This window comes from Octopus sinensis, linkage group LG24, assembly GCF_006345805.1.
Source record: "Octopus sinensis linkage group LG24, ASM634580v1, whole genome shotgun sequence".
Taxonomy (NCBI): Eukaryota; Metazoa; Mollusca; class Cephalopoda; order Octopoda; family Octopodidae; genus Octopus; species Octopus sinensis.
In genome coordinates, this window is record NC_043020.1 from 28,505,877 (window position 1) to 28,528,433 (window position 22,557).

Genomic DNA, 22,557 nt, shown 5'->3' on the forward strand with positions numbered 1-22,557 from the left:
CAGCAACTGTAAAGGCTTTTGTGTCAGAACGGTCACACACACTCATGCTAGAGTTCCCCTGGGGATGGCAAGGCAGACAGCTGAAAACGTAGATTATTATGATCAAGGCAAATCTTGAATCATTCTCTGGTTCTGGTGTATGCATACTGTCCACTACAAGATGTTGTCTCATATCGTTTCTTGTGAGAAATTCACATGAATTGTCATGTTTTAGTCACCTGTGTGTAACGTTAGTCACCTCCATTACTATTTTCTCACTACAACATGACGCCATAACACTCCACCTCTCCAGAATATGAATGACCTAAAGAAGAAAGAATAGGGGGGACCACGAAGGAGATGGCTATATAACAAACATTAAGGAATGGACAGGAAGGAGATGAAACATTTTGACACAGTTCGTTTTTGGCATCACTGATTCAATGCTGAGCTGTTTGATACCAGACATAGCTTTCTGTTCTCTCTCTCTCCCTCCTCCTCCTCCCTCTTTCCTTCTTTCTCTCTCTCTCTATTTCTTGTCCTGTGTCTGACAAGAAGGAAAATGTTTCTCAATCACATTCAATTAAATAAACTGTAATGCCTCTATCCCCTCCCTCTGTTTATGTGTGTTAGCATCTGGTTATGCTAGTGTGTGTAATGTATTTCGCTTCCCCTCTCTCTCCCTATCTGTATGTGTATATTTCTGTGCACACGTCTGTTTGCCTCCAGTGCTAAAAAGTACCGTCGCAGAAACTAGCAGGATGTCTTGTCAGCCGTGCCAAATCATCATCGTTCACACTGCTGTGTCTCCAATTATCCCATTCGGCGATCTTTCGGTACAAGTACCATAACTGCCAATTATAAACCCACATTGGGTTTATTTACATTTCTGAAAAAAAAGAAAGAAACCCTTTTCCCCCACCCCTAACCCGAACCCCACATATATAAAAAGAAAAAAAAACTTTACGGAAAGTGACGATCTTCTTCTTCAAATGTAAACAGACAGACTTGGCAGTTATGGTACTTTCTCTCATTCCGAGAAAGGAAGCTGGTGTGAAATATTAGCTTGGCTGATGGTCAGGAAAAATGGAAGGAGAAATTTACACCGACATCGCCGACTATTTCACAATGCATAAGTTTGGCCCTAACCAAGCATTTTAATAAACTTGGCAGGCAACACACGTAATCAGTTTTTTGGTTATCAGAGCACTTTTAGGTCTACACACGATGTCCGCTGGTTATTAATATTGTTACAGTTGTTGTGAGTTTAAAAAAAAAAGAACTTTCAAAACCGCTTCAAAGGTAAACAGTTACTTATCTCTGAACGATTTAATCGACCACCTCAGAAAATAAGCTATTCCGGCCATTGACGTCAGACATTCTTCTGCTTTTCTCATCGATTCCTTAATGTGAAATCAGGTTAGCAGAGTTTATTGTACAGCAAAAAGTTTTCTAAGCTGTTGCACTGTTAACGTGTTGAGATGAATTAATGTTAAGCATTGAACAACCCTCCACGTTTCAGTCTTTCCGTGTGTGTGTGTGTGTATGTGTGTGTTACCTATGTGGGTGGTTTTGATGTAAAAGTCAACGACTTAGGAACAATCTCTTCATGCTGCCTTCAGCAAAATCCGTAGGTTTCGTGTAAACTTGTAGCTGTGTTCTGTATTGGCAAATAGTTAATGCAGAAGTTCAAAGCATGTGATACAATGTTCATGCAGTGAGCAAGAAGTTTAACATTTCAGGTAGATCCTTTCTTTGGAGAGAAAGAGAGATTAGACAGAGGTGTTATTATTGTGTTGCAGGATAGACTAGAAGTTGTGAGAGTGAAAGCAAACATTGTTATATTCTGGTGGGGAGGGAACATAATTATTATCCAATTATTATAATAGTGAAAAATTAGGATGGATGATGACGGAGGAGGATAAATGTTGGTGTGGAGGCGTGTAAATGGGGTCAGCTGTCAAAAGTAAGGAGAAAATTACGCCAGCAGATCTGAAAAACAGTTGCCCGGAGGCGGTAAAATGGAAAAGAATCATACATCGCCACATACATACAGACATTCGCATGTATACATAGTTCCTAATTTAAGCACAAGGCCTGGAATTTTGAGAGGAGGGGTTAGTCGGCACCATCGCCCCCAGTAATTGACTGGTACTTTATTTGATGGAACCCGAAAGGAGGAAAGTCAAAGATGGTCCCGGCGGAAATTTGAACTCAGAACGTAAAAAGCTGGAACGTTTTTTTCCGACGCTTTGACGATTCTGCCAAACCGTTGCCCTTGCTCATATAAATGCGTCGTGGCACTCCGTCGGTTACGACGACGAAAGTTCCAGTTGATCCGATCAACGGAACAGACTGCTCGTGAAATTAACGTGCAAGTGGCTGAGCACTCCACAGACACGTGCACCCTTAATGTAGTTCTCGGGGAGATTCAGCGTGACACAGAGTGTGACAAGGTTGGCCCTTTGAAATACAGATACAACAGAAACAGGAAGAAAGTTGTGGCGAAAGAATGCAGCAGGGTTCGCCACCATTCCCTGCCGGAGCCTCGTGGTACTTTAGGTGTTTTTGCCCAATAAACACTCATAACGCCCTGTCTAGAAATCGAAACCGCGATCCTACGACCGCAAGTCGGCTGCCCTAACCACTGGACCATTGCACCTCCACTATAAATGCATACATATACATACAAAAACATGCATACACACACACTGTAACCACACATATTTTCCAAGTCATTATTATATGGACACACAGACACGTTTGGTAAAACAAACAGGAGAAATAGGATTGAATATATTAGTGTATATTTTTTATATTTAGCCGTAAAGTTTCATAAGTAACCGAAGGGCCAAGAGTTTCGTTCTATTCGCTGTACTTATTAAACTATTTTTTAATAAGTGCCGTGCACAAACCCCTTCACTCTTGAGGGAGAAGAAATGTCTTGTGTTGGTGGATAGAGAGGAAAAAATATTGTTATATAATAATGGTGTAAAATAAGGGAGGGAGGATGACGGTGGAGAGGTTTCTAGAAAAACAAATGTCAATGTGGAAGTATGGTTTTGGTTGGTGGTGGTGAGGTGGAGTCAGTAGTTTATGGTAGGAGTAAATTACGCTTATTGATTTTTTAAAAAGTTGATGGAAGACGGTGGGAACAAGGAAAAAAATCGGTAATATTTCAGTTGAGGATGTTTAAAATAGTAAATAAAAATGAAAGGGGAAGTAACAAGGGTGGGGTGGGGGTTAATAAGTCAAGTGTTAAGCAACGTGGCCCTGGGCTATAAGTCACCAAAAAGTGAACGAAAGTCTTTTTTTTTGTTGTTTTGGAACAGAATTCCTGCATAATGAATTCGTGTAAATATGACAAATAAATTGTCCCACATTCCAAATTGTCGTCGTAATTTTCTTTTCACTCGCATTCACATATTCTCCCCATTTTGCGTCTGGACCTCCTCATTTGTGGGAGCCACAAAGTTCTCCTGGTGCGCAAATCCCTTCGTGAGTGTAGATTCATTTTTATTTCCTTTTTGTAAACACCCTAAACTGAAATATTATCAAAAAAGAATCATCCATTGCCTCACACATATATATATATATATATATGTGTGTGTGTGTGCCAATGTATGCATATAGTTGGTTCCTAATTTAGGCACAAGGCCAGAAATTTTGCGAGGAGGGGTTGGTTGACATCATTGCTTCCAGTAGTTGACTGGAGCTTTATTTTATCAATTTCGAAAAGATGAAGGGCAAAGTTCACCTCGGCTGGGTTTAAACTCGGAACATAAAGAGCTGGAATGTTCTTTTCTGACACTTCAACGATTCTGCCAAACCACTGCTCTTGCTGGTATAAATTCATACATGTTCATACAAAGACACAAATACATTCTTATCTAACCACGCATATCTTCCAACTTACCCCCATATCACACACACACATTAACATTTTTCTGCCGTAAAGTTACATAAGTAACTGAAGGGTCGAGAGTTTCGTTCCGTTCAGTTGTACTTAGACAACTTGATAAGTACAGTGTACAACCCTCTTGACCCTTGAATCGCTTACGTAACTTTACAACTGAAATATACTCGCATGCGCGCACACACAAAAACACTGTGTGACACAATTTTTGTCCTTGGGTGGCAACTGTTATCTCCTCTTTGCCGACCCCTGGAAAGTATGAAAAATGGCTAATATTTCCTTCAAACTTTGTTTTTGCTATTTATTCAAACCGCAAAGAACCCCCCTCAACACAGGGCTATGTTGCTCCCTCACCACTTCTGCTCGTGATCAGAGATTCACGTATTCTCTCAACACATTTACCCTTTGTCGTACATGTTCACTGATATTGCACATCCAGTGGAACCTGCTTTCACATCTCATCTGCTGTCACAGCCCACATTTCACTACCATGTAGCATTGGGTTTGAGAGAAGAGCTATGCATAGGAGGAACCATTTGCAGTGTGCAAGAGGGCCAACTGCGCTGGTTCAGTCATGTAACGCATATGGATGAGGACATCTGCTTAAAGTGCTGGTTGCTTAAAGCGGATGGAACTTGTGGCAGAAGGAAGACCCAAGGAGACATGGGGTAAAGGAGTGAAGGATGACCTCATGATGCTGAACCTCACAGAGGAGATGATAAAAGATGAAGATGATTGGCAATTTTCAGTGATCTCTCTCCTCTGCCACATTCCATTCTACTCCATCAAACATCTCACATATCAGCTTTCATCCATAGTACCCTCTCATCACGACCCACTCACTATAGCCACACCTGTATACCCTGCTTTTCCACTGTTACATCTTGCACATCACCCCCACCCCAACTTTCTGATCTCTCCTTCCTGAGCCACTTCTGTTTCCCACTCTACCCCATCTCTATACAGGAATTTCTTGTCAGTTGCATCTTTTCTACCCCATCTCTAACCATCAGTTTCTCTCCCCTCACACGATCATAAAAGAACTCCCTCTCTCCTCTCCTCATCCATTGTCCATATCCTCTCATACTCAGCCTCCTGTACATTGAGAGCTTGCTCTGGCCTTGCATTACTATCATCTTTATCCCCTCTCAACCACCTCCTATATAATGTGTGGTAGCCATGTATCCTCTCTAGCAAGACACCAATGCTTCTCTCTCTCTCTCTCAGCCTTGGTATGAAGCCACCTCCCCCTCACCTAGTTTGGATATTTGTCTCTTAGGAGCAGGAACTTTTTTCTCAGTTCTCTCTCTGTCTTGCAAATTACTTGGCAACCTCACTGGTGCTGGTGGCATGAAAAAAAGCACCCAGCACACACTGTACAGTGGTTGGCCTTCAGGAGGGCATCCAGCCTTAGCAACCCTGCCAAGGCTGACATAGGGGCTCAGCAAAGCCTTGCGGTTCGCTATATCCTGTCAAACTGTCCAACCCATGCCAGCCTTGAAAACACATTAAGCAATGATGATGATTTCACACAGACACAGACAGCATAAATAAAGTGACCTTGACCTCTGAAACTCATGATGGAACCAAAACAAATATTCAGGAACAAAATAGAAACGGTAAAAAAAATATTGAAAAACATTTTACTTATTGTTTGATTTGTTAATAAAAAAAAGCTTTTTTTTTTATCTCATTTTGCTTTTTTATTTTTAGCTTCAAGTGTGGCACTTAATGTAGTCACAGCAATATATGATATATATATATATTTATTTAATATCTACACATACATATACACACACGCAAGCATATTTAAAAATTATATATATTGCTTAGTCAAAGGAGGAAGCTCTCTCTCTCCCCCTCTCTTATATATATCATCATCATTTAACTTCCATTTTCCATGCTGGCATGGGTTGGAGGTGTTGCACAAAACTCCAGCATCAGCTTTGGGATGATTTCTGTGGCCAGATGCCCTTCCTATATGTGTGTATGCGAGGAAAAAGTGGTACATTTCAATATCGTTTTTTTTTTGTTCTGGAGTGTAATCTTTGGGTAGTTTGTGGTAAAAATCTGCATTGCTAAGCTGCAGGAGAGCTTCTGGTAGAGGTCAAACAACTGACCACAAGAAGCAGGACCCCTTGTTAGCCAATTCAATTGTGACATCTCTATGGTCTTTGAGGTGTTGAAGTGAATGCATGGAGTTCACGAATGGTGGTCTTTAAGGGTTTGACTTTTTTGTCTTTTTAATTGAATTAGATCCAAATCACGATGACACTTTTTCGCAAACAGGTCAATGGAACTGAACTCTCTCAAGTCGAGTGTTTATGCAGAACTAGTGTCAGGGATGTACAGGGGTACAGGGTTACCAAAAAGAAGCAATCAGATGGAGGAAGTACTTGGTATCCTCATGTTGGCCAAACTCATTTCACTTACTGCTGAGCAGACAGGCATTAAGTATAAAAGTCATCAACTGTGATATATTTGGATATTGTTTACAATAGTTCTTCTCCCCTTCTTTCTTTCCTTTCCAGTGTAGGAGTGTTTGCAGCAATCTTGGTTCTTCTATAAATAGTTTCAGGAATTTTTGATTAAAAAACAAAAAAAACAACTTATTTTTTTAAAATTAATTTCTTGCATTGGTTTAACACTTTCGATGCCTGAGACTGGCCCCTGCTATGATACAAACTTGTGTTTTAAAGTGATCCATCAAAATATCATTTTACTTTGTTTCTAACAAACTCTATAACGATGTAGGTTTAATCTTGTAAAATGGAGTGGACTAGGTTTCATTCCTAGAAAGAACATACGTTTTTGACCGTTGACTAATTAGTATTTTACCTCGTTAGGTTTCGTTCAGCTTCAATGCAGTTTCGACTACACAAGTTACGTCAGTCAAACTGTGTCATATTTTTGTGTAATTAGCCATAATTAATCATTCACTGATGAGGAAAATTACATAGAACATCAGAGAGTGTATGAATTTAGTTTTATGTAATTAATTCTGGGAAGTTAACCATCAGAGGGAACAAACTGAATTACCAATCAGGGGATTGTCAATTTAACCTAGTTTGTAATATCAGACATAGTGTAATCTGTGTCATTGCACTTAAATGGTTCTGAACTAAAGTCGAGTATGTCCAAAGAATGCCAGCATTGCAATATTTCCTTTGCCCTTCTTAGGGGTTACAGCCATAAACCCTCGTAAATTGTTGTCGAGCAAAACTACGCATATTTTCTGGGAGAATTATTTCATGTATTCTCTGGTGGACTTAGGTAATTTCACTGCACTTTTCTATAGGCACAAGCATGGCTGTGTGCTTCAGAAGCTGTCTTTTCAACCACATGGTTTCAGGTTCAGTCCCACTGCATGGCGCCTTTGGCAAGTGTCGTCTGTTACAGCCCCAGGCTGACCAAAGCCTTGTCATCGAATTTGGTGAATGGAGACTGTTTGGAAGCCCATTTGTGCATGTGTGTGTGTACACACATGCACGAATCTTTGTGTCTGTGCTTGTTCCCACCCACCCCACTACCTGAGCGCCAGTGTTGGTTTGTTTATGTCCTCATGACTTAGCAGTTTGGCAAAGGAGATCAATAGAGTAACTACCAGACTTTAAAAAAAATAAGTACTAGGGTTAAATTGTTTGTCCAAAACCCTTCAAGGTAGTGCCCCAGCATGGCCACAGTCCAATGAGTGAAACAAGTAAAAGATAAAAGATTTCTTTGCTTAATTCTTTGTCAATATGTCCCCATCCAAATATTTACTTTTCACAATTCAAAATAAAACATCAATTTTATTGTATTCTATTTCCTGTTTAAACACTGCCAGGATCTTATATTCTTTTCGTGAAATCCACTCTATGACAAGTATTTGAGCAAGGGCCCTGGTCTCAGAATGTCTTCCTGTCTTCCTTCCACCATTACCATAGGTTTTTCGAAATGGTCATCAGTGTAGCCCTTCTTCCTCTGATTAAGCCACACAAATAATGGTTATAATACAAACTCAAAGCTGTTCTTGTTTAAGGCAAAGTCAACCTTGAAATAGCAAAAGTTTGATCAAAGACGTCCCAGCCATGTCTGATGCATTTCTTTTCCTCATAAATTGCTTATTTAAGCCTACATTATCAAATGTTGCCGGTTTTTTTTCAAAGCTGATAAGATGTGACATGAGTGAAATTTTGACAGCTACTTCTAGCATGCCAAGCAACTATGTATGAGCTCCAAATTTATGCATCTTGTTTTGAATGAAGTTTTATCTGGATGGTTGTCTTACAACCAACTGCTACATTGGGGTTTATATCAATAGTCGTACTAGAAGGTTCTCTTACCAATAAATATCACATCTGACGACACCCAGAAAGTATATTGATTAAAACATAATCTAACAAGAAAATAACAAATATAGTAAACTCCCTCCTGGCCACCACAACTGGGATTGGAGGGTGGCTTTTAAGCTAGTGTATAGCTTTTAAGCAATTGACCCTGAATGGGAAGATCTGCAAACAGATCTCTGACTTGTTTCAAAGAATTTGTTGCAATTGCTTCCTCGAGAATCATATCCCAATGATGACCATAAATGATGACCATATTCGTTGCAATTCGTTGCGAAAAAATATGTAAGAAAAAAAACTGCTGAAAACAATCGCAGTAATGAAACATAGGAATCCAAAGTTTCAGGATTTTTTCTGGGTGCCAGTTGCTTGAGAGTTCTGGTTATTTGAATCCTGGATAAGAGTTTATTGTATATGGTTCTTCCTCCAAAATACGAATCTGTAAGAAAAAAATTTAAATAATCTGTTATATTTTCCAGAAATGCGATGGACTTGTGCAGCCTGAATACAAGAAATTCTCCATTGATCCACAGATCACATCTTTTGAGATGTTACAAGGAATTCTGGCAAAAGCATTTAATATCAAAAGGTAAGTAGTTACATATTTTTCTCTGTTATTTGTTTGTCATCATCTGGAGTTTTTTCCCCCCACCCTATCCTGGTTGGGTGATTTGCCCAGACTAATGTAATTCTTTCACACCAGATGTTCTGATCAAGTGATGTGGTATGAACATCTGGCCTAGGTTTCAGTTCTATTGGTCTTTCACTCACTGAAATATCTCATCTGCAGATGTCATGACTGCAGATGGTAGCCGTAGTTTGCTCACTGAACTGGTTGATCCTGGCTGTTGACAGCTTGTCCGTTCATCAACTCAGCTTCCAGTAATATTCACCATCGATTCCAATAAGTTCATTTGCCAAAATAGTTTACATCCACCCTGCTGCATTGCATGATGTCAACATACCCTGACTCAGGTAATTACACGCTGTTTAGCCCATAGCTGCGATCCTTGAGCCAAAGTAAACCTGGTAGAGAACACTGTAGTAGAGTTAGAAGGACCATGACACAGCTCGATAGTGGACTGGTGGTTGTAAACTTTTGGTGAGTGAAGGCACAAGCTTTCTTTAGACATTGCCTAAAGCAGGCATGAGCAACCTTTTAGGGGAAGGGCCCCACATGAGACACAACTCATCACCAGACAGGACACACTACTAAAAACAATTTTTCATTGCCGTTTCATTCAGATCAAGTCCCATGGGCCAGCACAGTTTAGCCATGACTGGTCTAGAGTTTGCATGGGATGGGAAAACGTTTCAAATGTGTGAGAACACTCTCATGTGATAATGTGTTTGTACTTTGAGTCAACGGCTGTTCAGAGCTATAAAAGCATGGAGTTCCTTTTTTTTTATCATCTGCAAAATATTGATTCAGTCAACAAGTTTTCCTACTTTTGCATAAGTGGCCTTGTACTCAATTCAGAAGAGAAACTGTTATTATTGGGTAGAGGAGAGGAAATGGAACCAATAGAATGCTTTTGGTATTCAGCTTTCTTCTTTATTTGGAGTTCAAGATCCCTTCTGGGATCAATACAAGTTATATCCCAAGGTTGATTTACCCAATTATATGAGGGGGTACTGAAAAGTCTCTGACTTTAAGGGTATCGCAAAAGGCCTGGTTGGAGGCCCAATCTTCTAAGTTCTTTTACAGGGCTTAGAAAAACTGAAGGACCCCTGTGTAAGTGTGTGAATGTGAGAGGAGAATATGTTGGATAAAATCACAATTAACTGATCCTCCTGTATTTTCTTTTAACCAAAACCAGGAACTTTTCAGCACTTCCTTGTACATCTCCTCTAAACATTTTCAGCCTTATACACACACACTGCAAATGAATATCATTAATATAATGATTAGAAATGGTTTTGCTGGACTAATTAGTCTCAGAATTTCAGAAAAAAATGATTGGGCGTGGCTTTTTGGATGCTGGCGATTTGGCATTGACTAACTGGACATTCAAACTACTGCTGGTGTGTTTATGTCCCCGTCATCTAGCAGTTCGGCAAAAGAGACTGATAAAATAACTAGGCTTACAATGAATAAGTCCTGGGGTCGGTTTGTTCGACTAAAGGTGGTGCTCCAGCATGGCCAGTCAAATGACTGAAACACGTAAAAGAATGACGACAATGATGATGATGATGGAGCTGTCCGTGTAGATTTATGTAGAGTTACATAACAACAGCAACATGAAAAAAGAAACAAGCAATTTTATTAACAGACTTCGTTAATGGCCATTACAAAATAATGTGTATTTCTGAAATTGTATTTAATTTCTGCCACCTTTCCACCTATCCATTAAAATTTGGTTTACAGTCTGACATACTAATTGACCAACTATTTATATCAATTTGTTAAAAGCATCAACAACTCGGTGGGAATGTATTTGTAGTTTCAATTTAAAGAACTTTTGAATAGATTTGGGAAGAATGCATGGAAGACGAAAAAAGTAAAAAGCATTTTGTCCAATGTCTTTCATCACAATTATTCTAAATATATATATTTTGATGTTTGCTTTGTTTCATGTTTGTCTCCATTGGCTGTTGACAATTTTCTGTCTAAACTGACTGTTGCTTTTGTACTCAGCCAAATTCAAAACAAACCATTCAGTATTATTGGGGATGGTATTTGTTATGATGTTGCTTCGACATCGTGACAATGTTCGCAAATTCATTCCCGTTCTAGCAGCAGCAAACGCAATCTAACCAAGTCTGACTTCACATTACATAAACAGAATTTCAAAGTTTGCCTTTTTTGCATCAATATATTGTGTAGAATTTAGAATCTACAAGAAATTGTTTAACCCGCATTTGTATTAGACCCGAAATGTCAAGATCAAGAACAGTTGGACTGAAAATTCTGTTGTCATTCTAACCGATTCTAAAAACACAAAAGCTCAATGAAAAGTTGTTTCTTTAAAATCTTTTTAACACTTTCTTACCAAGCATTTACAGACCATATTTTCATATGTAAGAGTTTTACATGATGAGTATTCACTTAATTCCAGGTATGATTTCTATGTAAATATATTTCTGTATATATATATATATATATATATATATGCTTATTTTGATTGTCTAGCAAGTGATTTGACCCTGAGACTTTCTGTTAAAACTGAAGTAATTACATTGTACTTTTAATAATTTACAAGTTTAAATTTATTATTTTTGGTGACATATAAGATAATTACTATTTTTAACTCTCACAACGTGAGATATTCAGCAACAGTACTTTTGTAGTAAAGATTGTTTGCCAACATAACAATGGCAGTCCTGGTTTAGGACTAGTTGTCACTTTGAAAACTAAATATCTTGAATGGGAATTTGGCAGCGCCACCTCTAGCCGAACAATTATTCTGTGCTGATGAAGGGAAATAACCCGGAAATCGTGATCCACAGATATTGTTTTGAGCTGAGTGGGGGTGCTAGATTCCCTTGTTTGAAAATATAAGGACACAGATCGTGTTGTAAAACCACCTAGAGACAATGTCTCCTGGGGCTAAATTACAGCAACATTCAACCTAAACCAGGGCTAAAGAAGAATCCATTTACTTAAGGTGCCAGGTAGTGGAACTGAACCTAAGGCTACACAGTTGGGAAGCAAGTTCCTTAACCACATAGCCATACATATGCCTTATAGTTTATGAAAATGTTAGATTTATTCAACAAAACAGGATCTGAAAAAATACATTCTTAGAAATGAAAGTATTAGGGAACAAAATTCAATTTACCCCTCATGACTTATTTTTTCATCCTAATTTGAAGAACCAAGTGAGTCAGGAAACCTCATTAGTGCAACCTAATTAATAAAAGTCACAGTTGTTAGCACACCAAGCAAAATGCTTAGTGGTATTTCATCTGTCTTCGTGATCTGAGTTCAAATTCCACTGAGGTTGGTTTTGCCTTTTGTACTCATGGGAGCTGATAAGATAAGTACCAGTTGGGTACTGGGGTTGATGTAAAGACAGATAATTTCACAAATCCATAAGCTCAGAATTACAATTAACCCTTTCTTTACTGAAGTCGATTCATTCAACTAAAAATTCTTCAAGGCAGTGCCCCAGCATGGCCATAGTCTAATGACTGAAACAAGTAAAAAATATAAGATTAAAGCTTATGGTAGACTTAACTTCACATCCAGGACTCAGGGTGATTCTTCACTGAGACATTTCTTAGAAAAAATTAAGTGCCTCTTGTATGTCACCAAATGCAGTAATTAAAATTTCCCATCTCATGACATAAAGTGTATTAGCACCCATTTTACTATTTGTTTCCCATGCAGATGTCTTCTCTGGGTATTCCCCCACACTCCACCACATTCAGTTATTCGGTATTTCGTGTGTGTTTCGCTACGTAACCTGTTGATATTTGACAGAAGGCTTTAGCAAGTGGGGGAATGCCAGTTGAGGAGGAACCAACCATTGTGCAGAGCCTCAATTCCTTTCAGTTGGTCGAAGGAATTTGAGAGCCTAGCAGAGCGTTTGATTGACAATTTATCCATTGTCCCTACGAGCACAATGGAAATTTCTTTGTGCTTCTAATCACATAAATAACAATTAATATATTTCAAACAGTACGATGACAATGACACACACAATAATAATTGCAATAATAACTCATAATTTATAACTCACAATACATGTACAATAATAATATTCTCATAATGGTCCTAATATAATAAAACATCACATAATAATCGGTTTTGTGTGTAAAGTTTGGCAAAAACCATTGGAAATATTTTCTGTTTTTGGTCTGTGTTTGTTTCAACCGAATACAGGAAATAGTGTGTGTGTAGGCTGCTTACTAAATATGTATTTGTTTGTCAGGGAGATATATACATGCGTAAAATGTACCCAGTGCATTTTGGAATGTGGTTGGCATTAGGGAGGACATCCAGTCATAGAAACCTTGCCAAACCAGACCATTGGAGCCTGGTGCAGCTCTCTGGCTGGCTAGCTCCTGTGAAACCATCCAACCCATGCCAGCATGGAAAATGGATGAGAAATGATAATGATGCTATATATTCATATGTATACACATACATATATCATCATCGTCATTTAACGTCCACTTTCCATGCTGGCATGGGTTGGATGGTTTGACTGAGGACTAGCAAGCCAGGAGGCTGTACTAGGCTCCATTCTGATCTGGCAAGATTTCTACAGCTGGATGCCCTTCCTAACACCAGCCACTCTGAGATTGTACTGGGTTCTTTTTATGTGCCACCAGCATGAGGGCCAGTCACATGGCACTTGCATTGACCATACTTAAATGGTACTTTTTATGTGCCACTGGCACAAGTGCCTTTCAGGCAGTACTGGCATCAACCTCTCTTGAATGGTGCTTTTGATGTGCCACCGGCATATACATATATATGTATATATAAGTGGAGGCGTAGCTGTGTGGTTAAGAAGTTTGATTTGCAACCATCTGCTTTCAGGTTCAGTCCCACTGAACAGGTTGACCAATGCCTCAGGAGTGAATTTGCTTGATGGAAACTTGTCTGGCTATGAGGAAATATTACCATACTCGAAGGGAATAGGTGAGGGTTGGCAACAGGAAGGGCATCTGACCACAGAAAAACTGCCTCAATACACTCCTTCCAAGCATTGAAGAGTGGACACGAAATGATGATAATGTAGTTCATCTTGAAATAATTGGAAATCTTAACCATATTTGTCCAACATGGCAGCAGAAAGGAAATACAATGGCTTCAATATGTTTGTCTAATGTTAAATTTAAAAGTCTCTAATCACTCAATTATTCTATTTGTTTAATTATTGAATTCTTCTTTCAGTGATTTTTCTACCAGTTACTTGGCTAAAGCTTCTGATGGCCAGAAAATTTATCTCAGCATGTTGTCTGACTGGGATATGGATGCGGCCTGCCAGTGTGCTTCGGAACCGTATCTTAAGCTTAAAGTTGACCTGAAGCCATTTGAGGAAGGTATGTCAAAATCTCTTCTTAGCCTCTTAAACAATAACAACAACAGCAAAAAAAAAAAAAAGTTAAAGTTAACTGTCTTTTTTTTTAACTAAAGTCGATGAACAATCTTTTATGGATGTGCTTTAACCCTTTAGCTTTCAGATTATTTTTGTCAAATGTAATGCATTTTATTCACATTATTTTGATTAATCGTGCATCCTTCGTGTCCGATGGCATCACTTTGTCTCTAACAATTCAGTGCGACACCAGTGCAGAATCACCTTCCTCCGACAAGTCATGCCCTCCGTCGTCAACCAGGAGAATTCATCTACGAAGCAATTGCCCCAGCTCCCCATCAGGGTTGGCGAAAGCAATGTGGTGGACAACGAAAGACCTGGCTGATCTGGAACCCAACCTAGGTCCCCCATATCTACGGCATTCGCCGCTGGAATAAGGAGTGGTTGGAGATCATGCGGTCGTTAGCCTCAAATCGCCAGGACTGGTCGGCGTTTGTGAGAGATGCAGTATTGAGGATGAATGAATGCTGTCTCAAGACAAGAAGATGAAGACTCATGCTTTATCTTATATCTTTGAGATTTCAATAGTGTAATTTTTTCTATTTTTTAGGATAGATGTGAGAGGCTGGATCTGGCCAGTTTGAACATAAAACGGGTGGAATATGGATGGTTCAATTGCAAAAGGATTAAAAAGAGTATATGTGGAGTGTGAATGTGTTATGGCTGAATGGTAAATGAAATAAACTCTATATTTTCATTTGAAGATATTCACCACATACAATTCCAATTAAATCTGGCAATTTCTGCTTTTGTTTTTGAATTTTGCGGTTGAAATAGAAGGTTCAGGCTCCCATTATATTTAACAGAATATGTTTTTGTAGTTTTGGCCCTTTGCTATTTAAATTGGCCATATGGGGCTATAATATTTTATCTGTTTTATGATCAGATTGGTCAGATCCAACCTCTCACACCAACCCTACATTGTCAGTCTCAAAATAAACTATCACATCACCAAAATGTCAAAGGTACAAAAAAATGCATGATTAACCCTTTCGTTACTGAATTTATTTTGAGATGCTTTGTGTTTCTTTCAATTAATTTTAAATATAACAAAGAATTTAGTAAAATGACTTATCATTAAACTGGTTTTAGGAACATAAATTGTGACTAAGGTTTGGTGGAAGATTTTAATTCAAAACTTTTGAAAACAAGACATTTGTACTACAGAGCCAGAGGCGGTTTCAGCCGGGTTGGTATCGAAAGGGTTAAATCAATACAATGTGAATAAATAAGCAGTACATATTTGACAGAGTAATTTAGTAATTTGAATGCTAGAGTTAACATTTTTGGGATTAGTACTTGAGTGTGTGTGTATTCTTCTAGTAGTGTATATACAGAAACTAAGTACGTCTCATTGTTTGTGTTTCTGTGTTGGCCTTTTTTAATTTCTGTCTTCAAATTTGATTTTTGGTTGAATGGCTCTCTTCAATATAGAAGATTGCTGACATGGGGTACATCTGATCGGAACTCACCCCAGCAGAATTCAAACTCAGATGTGAAACCTGTAGACCAGTGTTTGGTTCCAGCCCCCCTCCAATCACATGAAACCAAAAAGGTCACAGCTTTTGTTGGCTGCCCTCAATTAATGCACCCCAGAGTTAGCTCCTTTTCTTGCCAAACGTTTCACATATTCCGCCCACTGTGCTAACTACTATGTCTAATTCACAAGGAGAAACAACCTCTTTGACCCCCACCTACTTATTGTTCTCATTATTTTGACATTTCAAATATTATGTAAACAGCCATTTAATAATAACTGTTTCCTTCAACAATTTAAGTCCCTTTCCCTCCAGTACAGTTGAACCAGATCTGCTGATGACCTAATCTCTTGTCTTACTCACCATCAAGAAATATTGTTACATTGTTTACATTTGATGGATATTTGTTCTCATCTTGTTTGTTAGTAACAGCGTTTCGGCTGATAACCCTCCAGCCTTCATCAGGTGTCTTGGCGAAATTTTGAACCTAAAGTATTTTTCAATGTTATTGTTATTATTATTATCATTACTATCATTATTATTATTATTCTGGTCACTGCCTGGAATCAAGCTCGGAATCTTGGGGTTAGTAGCCCACGCTCTTAATCACTACGCAATTGGCATAGTGATTAAGAGCGCGGGCTACTAACCCCAAGATTCTGAGTTTGATCCCAGGCAGTGACCTGAATAATAATAATAATAATAACAACAACAACAACAACAACATCGAAAAATACCTTAGGAATGAGAACCCAGGTTTGAAATTTCTCCAATGTGTGATCTTCAGATGGATAATTTTTTTGTTCTTACATCATAAATATTAATTATGATGTAAGAAAGAAAAATTGAAAAACAACTTTAATAAAAATCAGTAAAAACAAAGTCAACTATGTGACTGCGTTTGTGAAGTTTCTTCAGGTTTTGGTTTGGTGGCTAATTTTCTTTAACTGATGCCAAAGAGTAATGACCAAAAAAAAGTTAAAAGAAAAGAAAAATATATCTTTTAAAATTATTTCAGGTCTTGAAGATTGGGACATCATAACCCCAGGGGACATCCCTCAGCTGAAAGTGACAGCAAGCATGTTTGAGAAGAACTCCTTTCTTGGTGCCTTGACTGGTAGCATCACAAGCCACGTGGAGAAGACTTTATCGCAGGTTCAAAAAGTCATGGGTATGTATTAGTCAGAATATACTTAGAAATGCACCAAACACTGACGAAGTTTATGAAATAATTACTTAATGAATTTTACATCCTTAAACATCTGTGTTTCCATCGTCTGTCCAGGTTTTCTGTTTCTAGCATTGGAGTAAGTATTTTTATTTAACTGGATGTAATTTTAAATGACAATACTTTATTCTAACAAGGACAAACGGATTAAGTCGATTATATCGACCCCAGTGCATAACTGGTACTTTAACAGTGTACTTTATCATTGTGTCTAGTTTCTTGGTAAGCAGTCCAAAGTTTTACTCAGAGATGCACTACAAGATTTTTGGTAAGCTATGACCTCTGCATAAATGCTAGCTCAATGTTTGACAATTTCTAACCAAATAATATAAAGTATTGTCTGTGTGTTACTTAAGGAAATCTTTGACGTTCTCTCTTTTCTATTTTCCCTCAGGTTTTAAATCTTACGAAGACAATGCTGTGAAAGCCTTAAAACCAGCCATGACGGATATGGAGTTTCACAACTACTTAGACGTTGATGGACATCTCATCAGACCCCAGGAACTCCGACTGAGTATTTACCAAGGCGGTATTGAACCATCACTGCGTAAAGTGGTCTGGCGGCATCTTCTAAATATTTTCCCTGATAACATGTCGGGGAAGGAGCGTTACGACTACTTGAAACGAAAGGAGCAGGAGTACTACAAGGTGCGGAAGCAGTGGAAGGCACATTTAGAGACGGACACAGCTTCCGACGAAATCAAGAACATCATTTCAGTGGTCAAGAAGGATGTGTTAAGAACAGACCGGACTTATAAGTTTTATGCTGGGTCAGACGATAGCAACAATATTCTGTCATTAATTCACATCTTAGTAACCTATGCAGTCACACATCCTGATATCTCCTACTGTCAAGGCATGAGTGATCTAGCCTCACCTTTACTAGTCGTTCAGAAAGACGAGTCTCACGCCTATCTCTGCTTTTGTGGCTTGATGAAACATATGAAGATCAACTTTCATCCAAGCGGTCAAGCAATGAAGATCAAGCTACAGCATTTGTCACTGCTTCTCCAACTCTACGATCCTGTATTCTACACTTACCTCTGTGAAAGCAGCCCGAATCACCTTTTCTGCTTCCGATGGCTTCTTCTGGAACTGAAGCGTGAATTTCCTTTGGACGATGCTCTTTATATGCTGGAGGTGATGTGGAGTACGCTGCCTCCAGACCCGCCTGCTGTTGAACTCGAACTGACCGACCCGCATTATTCCCCCAGTTTAATTTCCTCTTCACCTTCATCCCCAACACTAAATTTCCCCCAGAGCATGTACGCCAATTTCCTTGCACTTCGCCTAAAAGACGCTGCCAAAGCGCGAAACGTAGCTCATTCGAATAGTTACGATTCCGACAAGACGACCGATGCGGAGTCAAACGTGAGACTGAACGGAGTGAAGAAATCTTCTAATTGCATTAACATCCAAATTAATCAGCACGATGTCTCACCTATGGAAGAAAGTTACTCCGGTGGAGATTTCCCAGCCATGGAGGATGCTACAGCCAAGATGATGCAGGCTCGTTCTTCAAGCATCGATAAGTCGTTGTGCAGTTCCCCTCCCCCTCAGTTGCTCAGTGGTAGTGATGAGGATGTGTTTGCATTTGAAAGTTCTTCTTCCTCATCAGGTAAAAGCAAGTTAAGTGTCGGAAGCATCAATTCGTGTCCCAAAACCGATTCGGAAGAGACGAGAGACAACGGTTCTTACGAAGACACTCAGTTTCATTTATCTCTTGAGAATGTAGAGAAATTTCAAACCACGGAACCATCCAGTTCATTTCATTCCCCAGACTCTGAAGTTCCAAAGACCAAAACAAAAGTAAAGCACAAACCGGCTCAGCTGTCTCTGACCGTGTCGTCCAAACCGATGGTCACTCTGACTTCTCCAAACTGTGATAAAAGTCACACTGACGATGCTGACTATGTTGACGCCACTGATAGTGAGAACGTGACCCCGACATCCTACGGCCAACAATGCCCACAGTTTAGGTCAGCTGTTAAGACCCCGTCTCCAGGCAACCTGCCTCCCCTCCCCCTATCACTTCCACTAACACTCCCACCACCCCCACTGCCGCTACCATCACAAATGAAAAAAGTGCACACTAACGACTCCAGTCTATCTACTTCTTCTTCGTCTGTGGCGTCGTCTCAGATGGTTACCCCAAGCGAGTCCCCCGCCAGTGGTGACCCCTCCCATCTTCCTACGGTCCCTTGTTCCTTGCAATCATCGCAACATCCGGACATACCTCCACTTCCGTTGCCGCCTTCCAATATTTCAACATCATCATCTTCACTGTCATCTCCCCCTTACCCTCCCCCGGCAGACTCTGCCTCGACCCATTCCTCCTTTGATGCCAGCTCCCCAACCCAGCTCACTGTAAATGGTTCCACTGGTGTGACCACCACCACCATGTCTAATCCTGCTTCTTCGCCAACCAACATCACCAACACCAATACCATCACTACTGCTAATACTTCTACTACTCCTGTAAATGATAATGCTACTCTGGACCGGTCGCAGAAACTGCCTCCACCACAGGACTTTGGCGCCGGCAACCCATTCCTCATGTTCCTTTGCCTCACTATCCTCCTCCAACACCGAGATTTAATTATTAACAAGAAACTGGAATGTGAAGAGATAGATATGTATTTCCAGAGATTAACTCGCAAACAAAATGTTCACAAAGTCCTTCACCAAGCCAGGACTCTCTACACGGAGTACCTTCGCAATCAGCAGAAACTCGATGAAGAATTCAAATCCATTGAAGACAGTTTAAGTATCTGAGACCCATTCTTAATGATTTCATTTGTCGGTAAGCGAAAGGAAATGCAAACAAACCAGAAAAGCTAAGGAACTGTGATCACGTTTTGTCGGTGTGTTCACCATATGATGTTGTGTATGATTGCGCCATTTCACAGTGTACCATTATGGTCGAACCATTTGGGACCCATCTCTACAGACCCACAACTTCCCCTTATTTAATATTTCACCCTAAAATAAACCTTGTAAAATTTTGTATATTTACGAAAGTGCACATAGAAAAAAAAAAAATTGCACATGCATACACACACACACACATACATACATATATGCACTCACCAACACATATATAGACATTGCAATCTGTGACCTTTACTATTCTGTCAACTTGTATACAACTATTTTTTGTTGTATGTGTGTTGGTGTACAACACAAGCTTGACAAAGTGCAACGGTGTGCAATGCAACACCAGCATATTAATAATGCTTTAATGAATTAATTATTTAAAAAAAAAAAACATTCTCGTTAATGTTTTTCAACCATTGTCCTGCAGATTTATCTCATTGCAGAAGTTTGTTCCAAAAAGTTAAATTCATTATATGTAAATAAATTTTAAAATATTGAAATTTTTTTCTTTCTGTTTGAAGAAAAATAATGTTGCATGGTTGGAGACATTTGCTCTTGATATGGTGTAAAGGTTATCAACTATTTCTAATTATTTATTTATAATTATTTATTGTTAACGATATGAAGGGTGATAAACAAACTTAAATAGATCATGATATGATAACACATTTCTATTAATTCTTTTAAGTGCTTTAGAAGCTGGACACACACACACATTTATTTCATCATCATGTAACACCCACTTTTCCACGCTTGCAAGGGTCTGACAGAATTTGTCAAGGCAAATTTTCTATGGCCGGATGCCTTTCCTGTCACCAACTCTCACCTGTTTCCTAGCAAAGGTAATATTTCCCCAAAGCCAGAGATATTTATCATGGAAGACTGAGAATGAACAACCTAGATGTCACGTCATGTCTAGACAAGAGTACATCCCACCCACACACACAATGGGCTTCTTTCAGTTTCCGTCTACCAAATCCACTCAAGGCTTTGGTCGGCCCGAGGCTATAGAAGACACTTGCCCAAGGTGCCACGCAGTGGGACTGAACCCAGAACCATGTGGTTGGCAGACAAGCTACTTACCACACAGCCCCTCCTCTGCCTATGTACATCAGAAGAAGCTGCACATAACCATCAGTCATTTCTCCTGTTAGACTTTTGGTCTCGATAAATCTTTCTCATCCAAGAACAACCAAAGCATATCATATTCGTGAGGGTCCTTTGGCATTTGTTAAGTAACCACTTGGCACAGATCAAATGGCTTTCCTATGCCTTTGCAGATATGAGCCGGCCTATCCTCACCACATACGACTTATATATGAACTATCAAATATCCTCATACACATTGGTGTTCTGTGGTAATGGCTATCATTGATTTCCTGAGATCATTGATATTATGAATCTGTTGGATGAGTTGCGATCTCCTTATTGTGTCAAAGTGTTTTTGATTCCATCCAAACTTTATATACAAAATATCTTGGAACATTTAGAATTTAGTTTCTAAATCGCTGTGTTCTGCATGTATGGCAACAACGACAGCATATCTTTTCATTTGTTCTGTCAGCATTTTATCTGCCAGCACAACAGGCTGTTCTTGTCACAAACCAACCAGATTGCTGTTTACAAGTTCCACTCGTCACAAATCGATCTGATTGTTGCCAACAGATTCCACTCACCACTCAGCCAATCAAACTGCTGTTTACTGACTTTGCTTGTCATGAGCTGAGATTCTATTTACAGGCTCCACACATCACAAACCAACCAGGTTGTTGGATGCAGTAGTTTTCTTTCAGTTTGGACAAATCCCAAGGGTCAGTTATCCTTCTCTACTCTTTCTTTACATGAACCCTTCGGAGACGGGGCCTCATTTGTAGTTTCAGTGCCAAGAAGATAGAGCCCTTTTCACAAGCCCTACATAGGAATGCACTTATTTTTCAATATAAAAAAATAAAGTACTTTACATATATAAAGCTATATATATTGTTGTAGGAAATTGAATGAACTAATTTAATCTTCTTTGTCATTCGACTTTTCGGTCGCTAGATCAGCCCCGTTGTCTCCTAAGGGTCAATGATCTTATATATAACATCACTAAACCACACAACACTTCTCCAAACAAGACCAGCTTCACTTGAGAAGGGGAGATAATCGCATCTCACCATTCAAGAACTCTCCACAGTTTACATGGCAACCAGCCATTGTGATGCACAGAACATATTTCCCTTGCGTCCATGCATTATATATGATGCACATTCCCCAGGAGTAACTCGAGGCTTATGAAAGGAAAGCTCTCATATTACTCAGAACAAATGGTTAACCAAGAGTCTGAAACGAAGCACGACAGAGCAAGCTTATGAAAACTCATTGGAGAGGCAAAGGGCAAGATTATTGACTGGAAATATAAAGACAGCCATGGAGACGTGTTTCTCGCTCAATAGCTGGTGTCATTATGACAACTGTCCAACCTTATCTCCAGTAACTTATACAGAAAGAGAGAAGAACACATTTACGGCCAAAATAAAATTTAAACAAAAATTCTAGAATCTTGAGATTATCTCCCCTTCTCAGGTGAAACTAGTCTTAATCGTCATTTGGTAATTATGACATCCTCTCTAGGCAGAGAGAACCTTAGTACATCAAGAATTTATATTGTATGGTATTTGACAGACCTGTATTAGTCTCTGTTGTTCACACACAT

The 22,557-nt window shown here is 39.2% G+C and overlaps 1 protein-coding gene across 1 annotated transcript in view; it reads left to right on the forward strand.

Moving 5' to 3' along the window:
- LOC115223820 (TBC1 domain family member 25) overlaps window positions 1-20,299 on the forward strand; it is a 39,070-nt gene extending 18,771 nt beyond the window's left edge. The window contains exons 2-5 of the mRNA XM_029794497.2: window positions 8,703-8,812; window positions 14,072-14,220; window positions 16,773-16,925; window positions 17,377-20,299. Of these exons, the coding sequence (XP_029650357.1) occupies window positions 8,703-8,812; window positions 14,072-14,220; window positions 16,773-16,925; window positions 17,377-19,757 (2,793 nt within the window). The 3' untranslated portion in view covers window positions 19,758-20,299. The remainder of the gene's footprint in view (window positions 1-8,702; window positions 8,813-14,071; window positions 14,221-16,772; window positions 16,926-17,376) is intronic.
- Window positions 20,300-22,557: the final 2,258 nt, after the last annotated feature.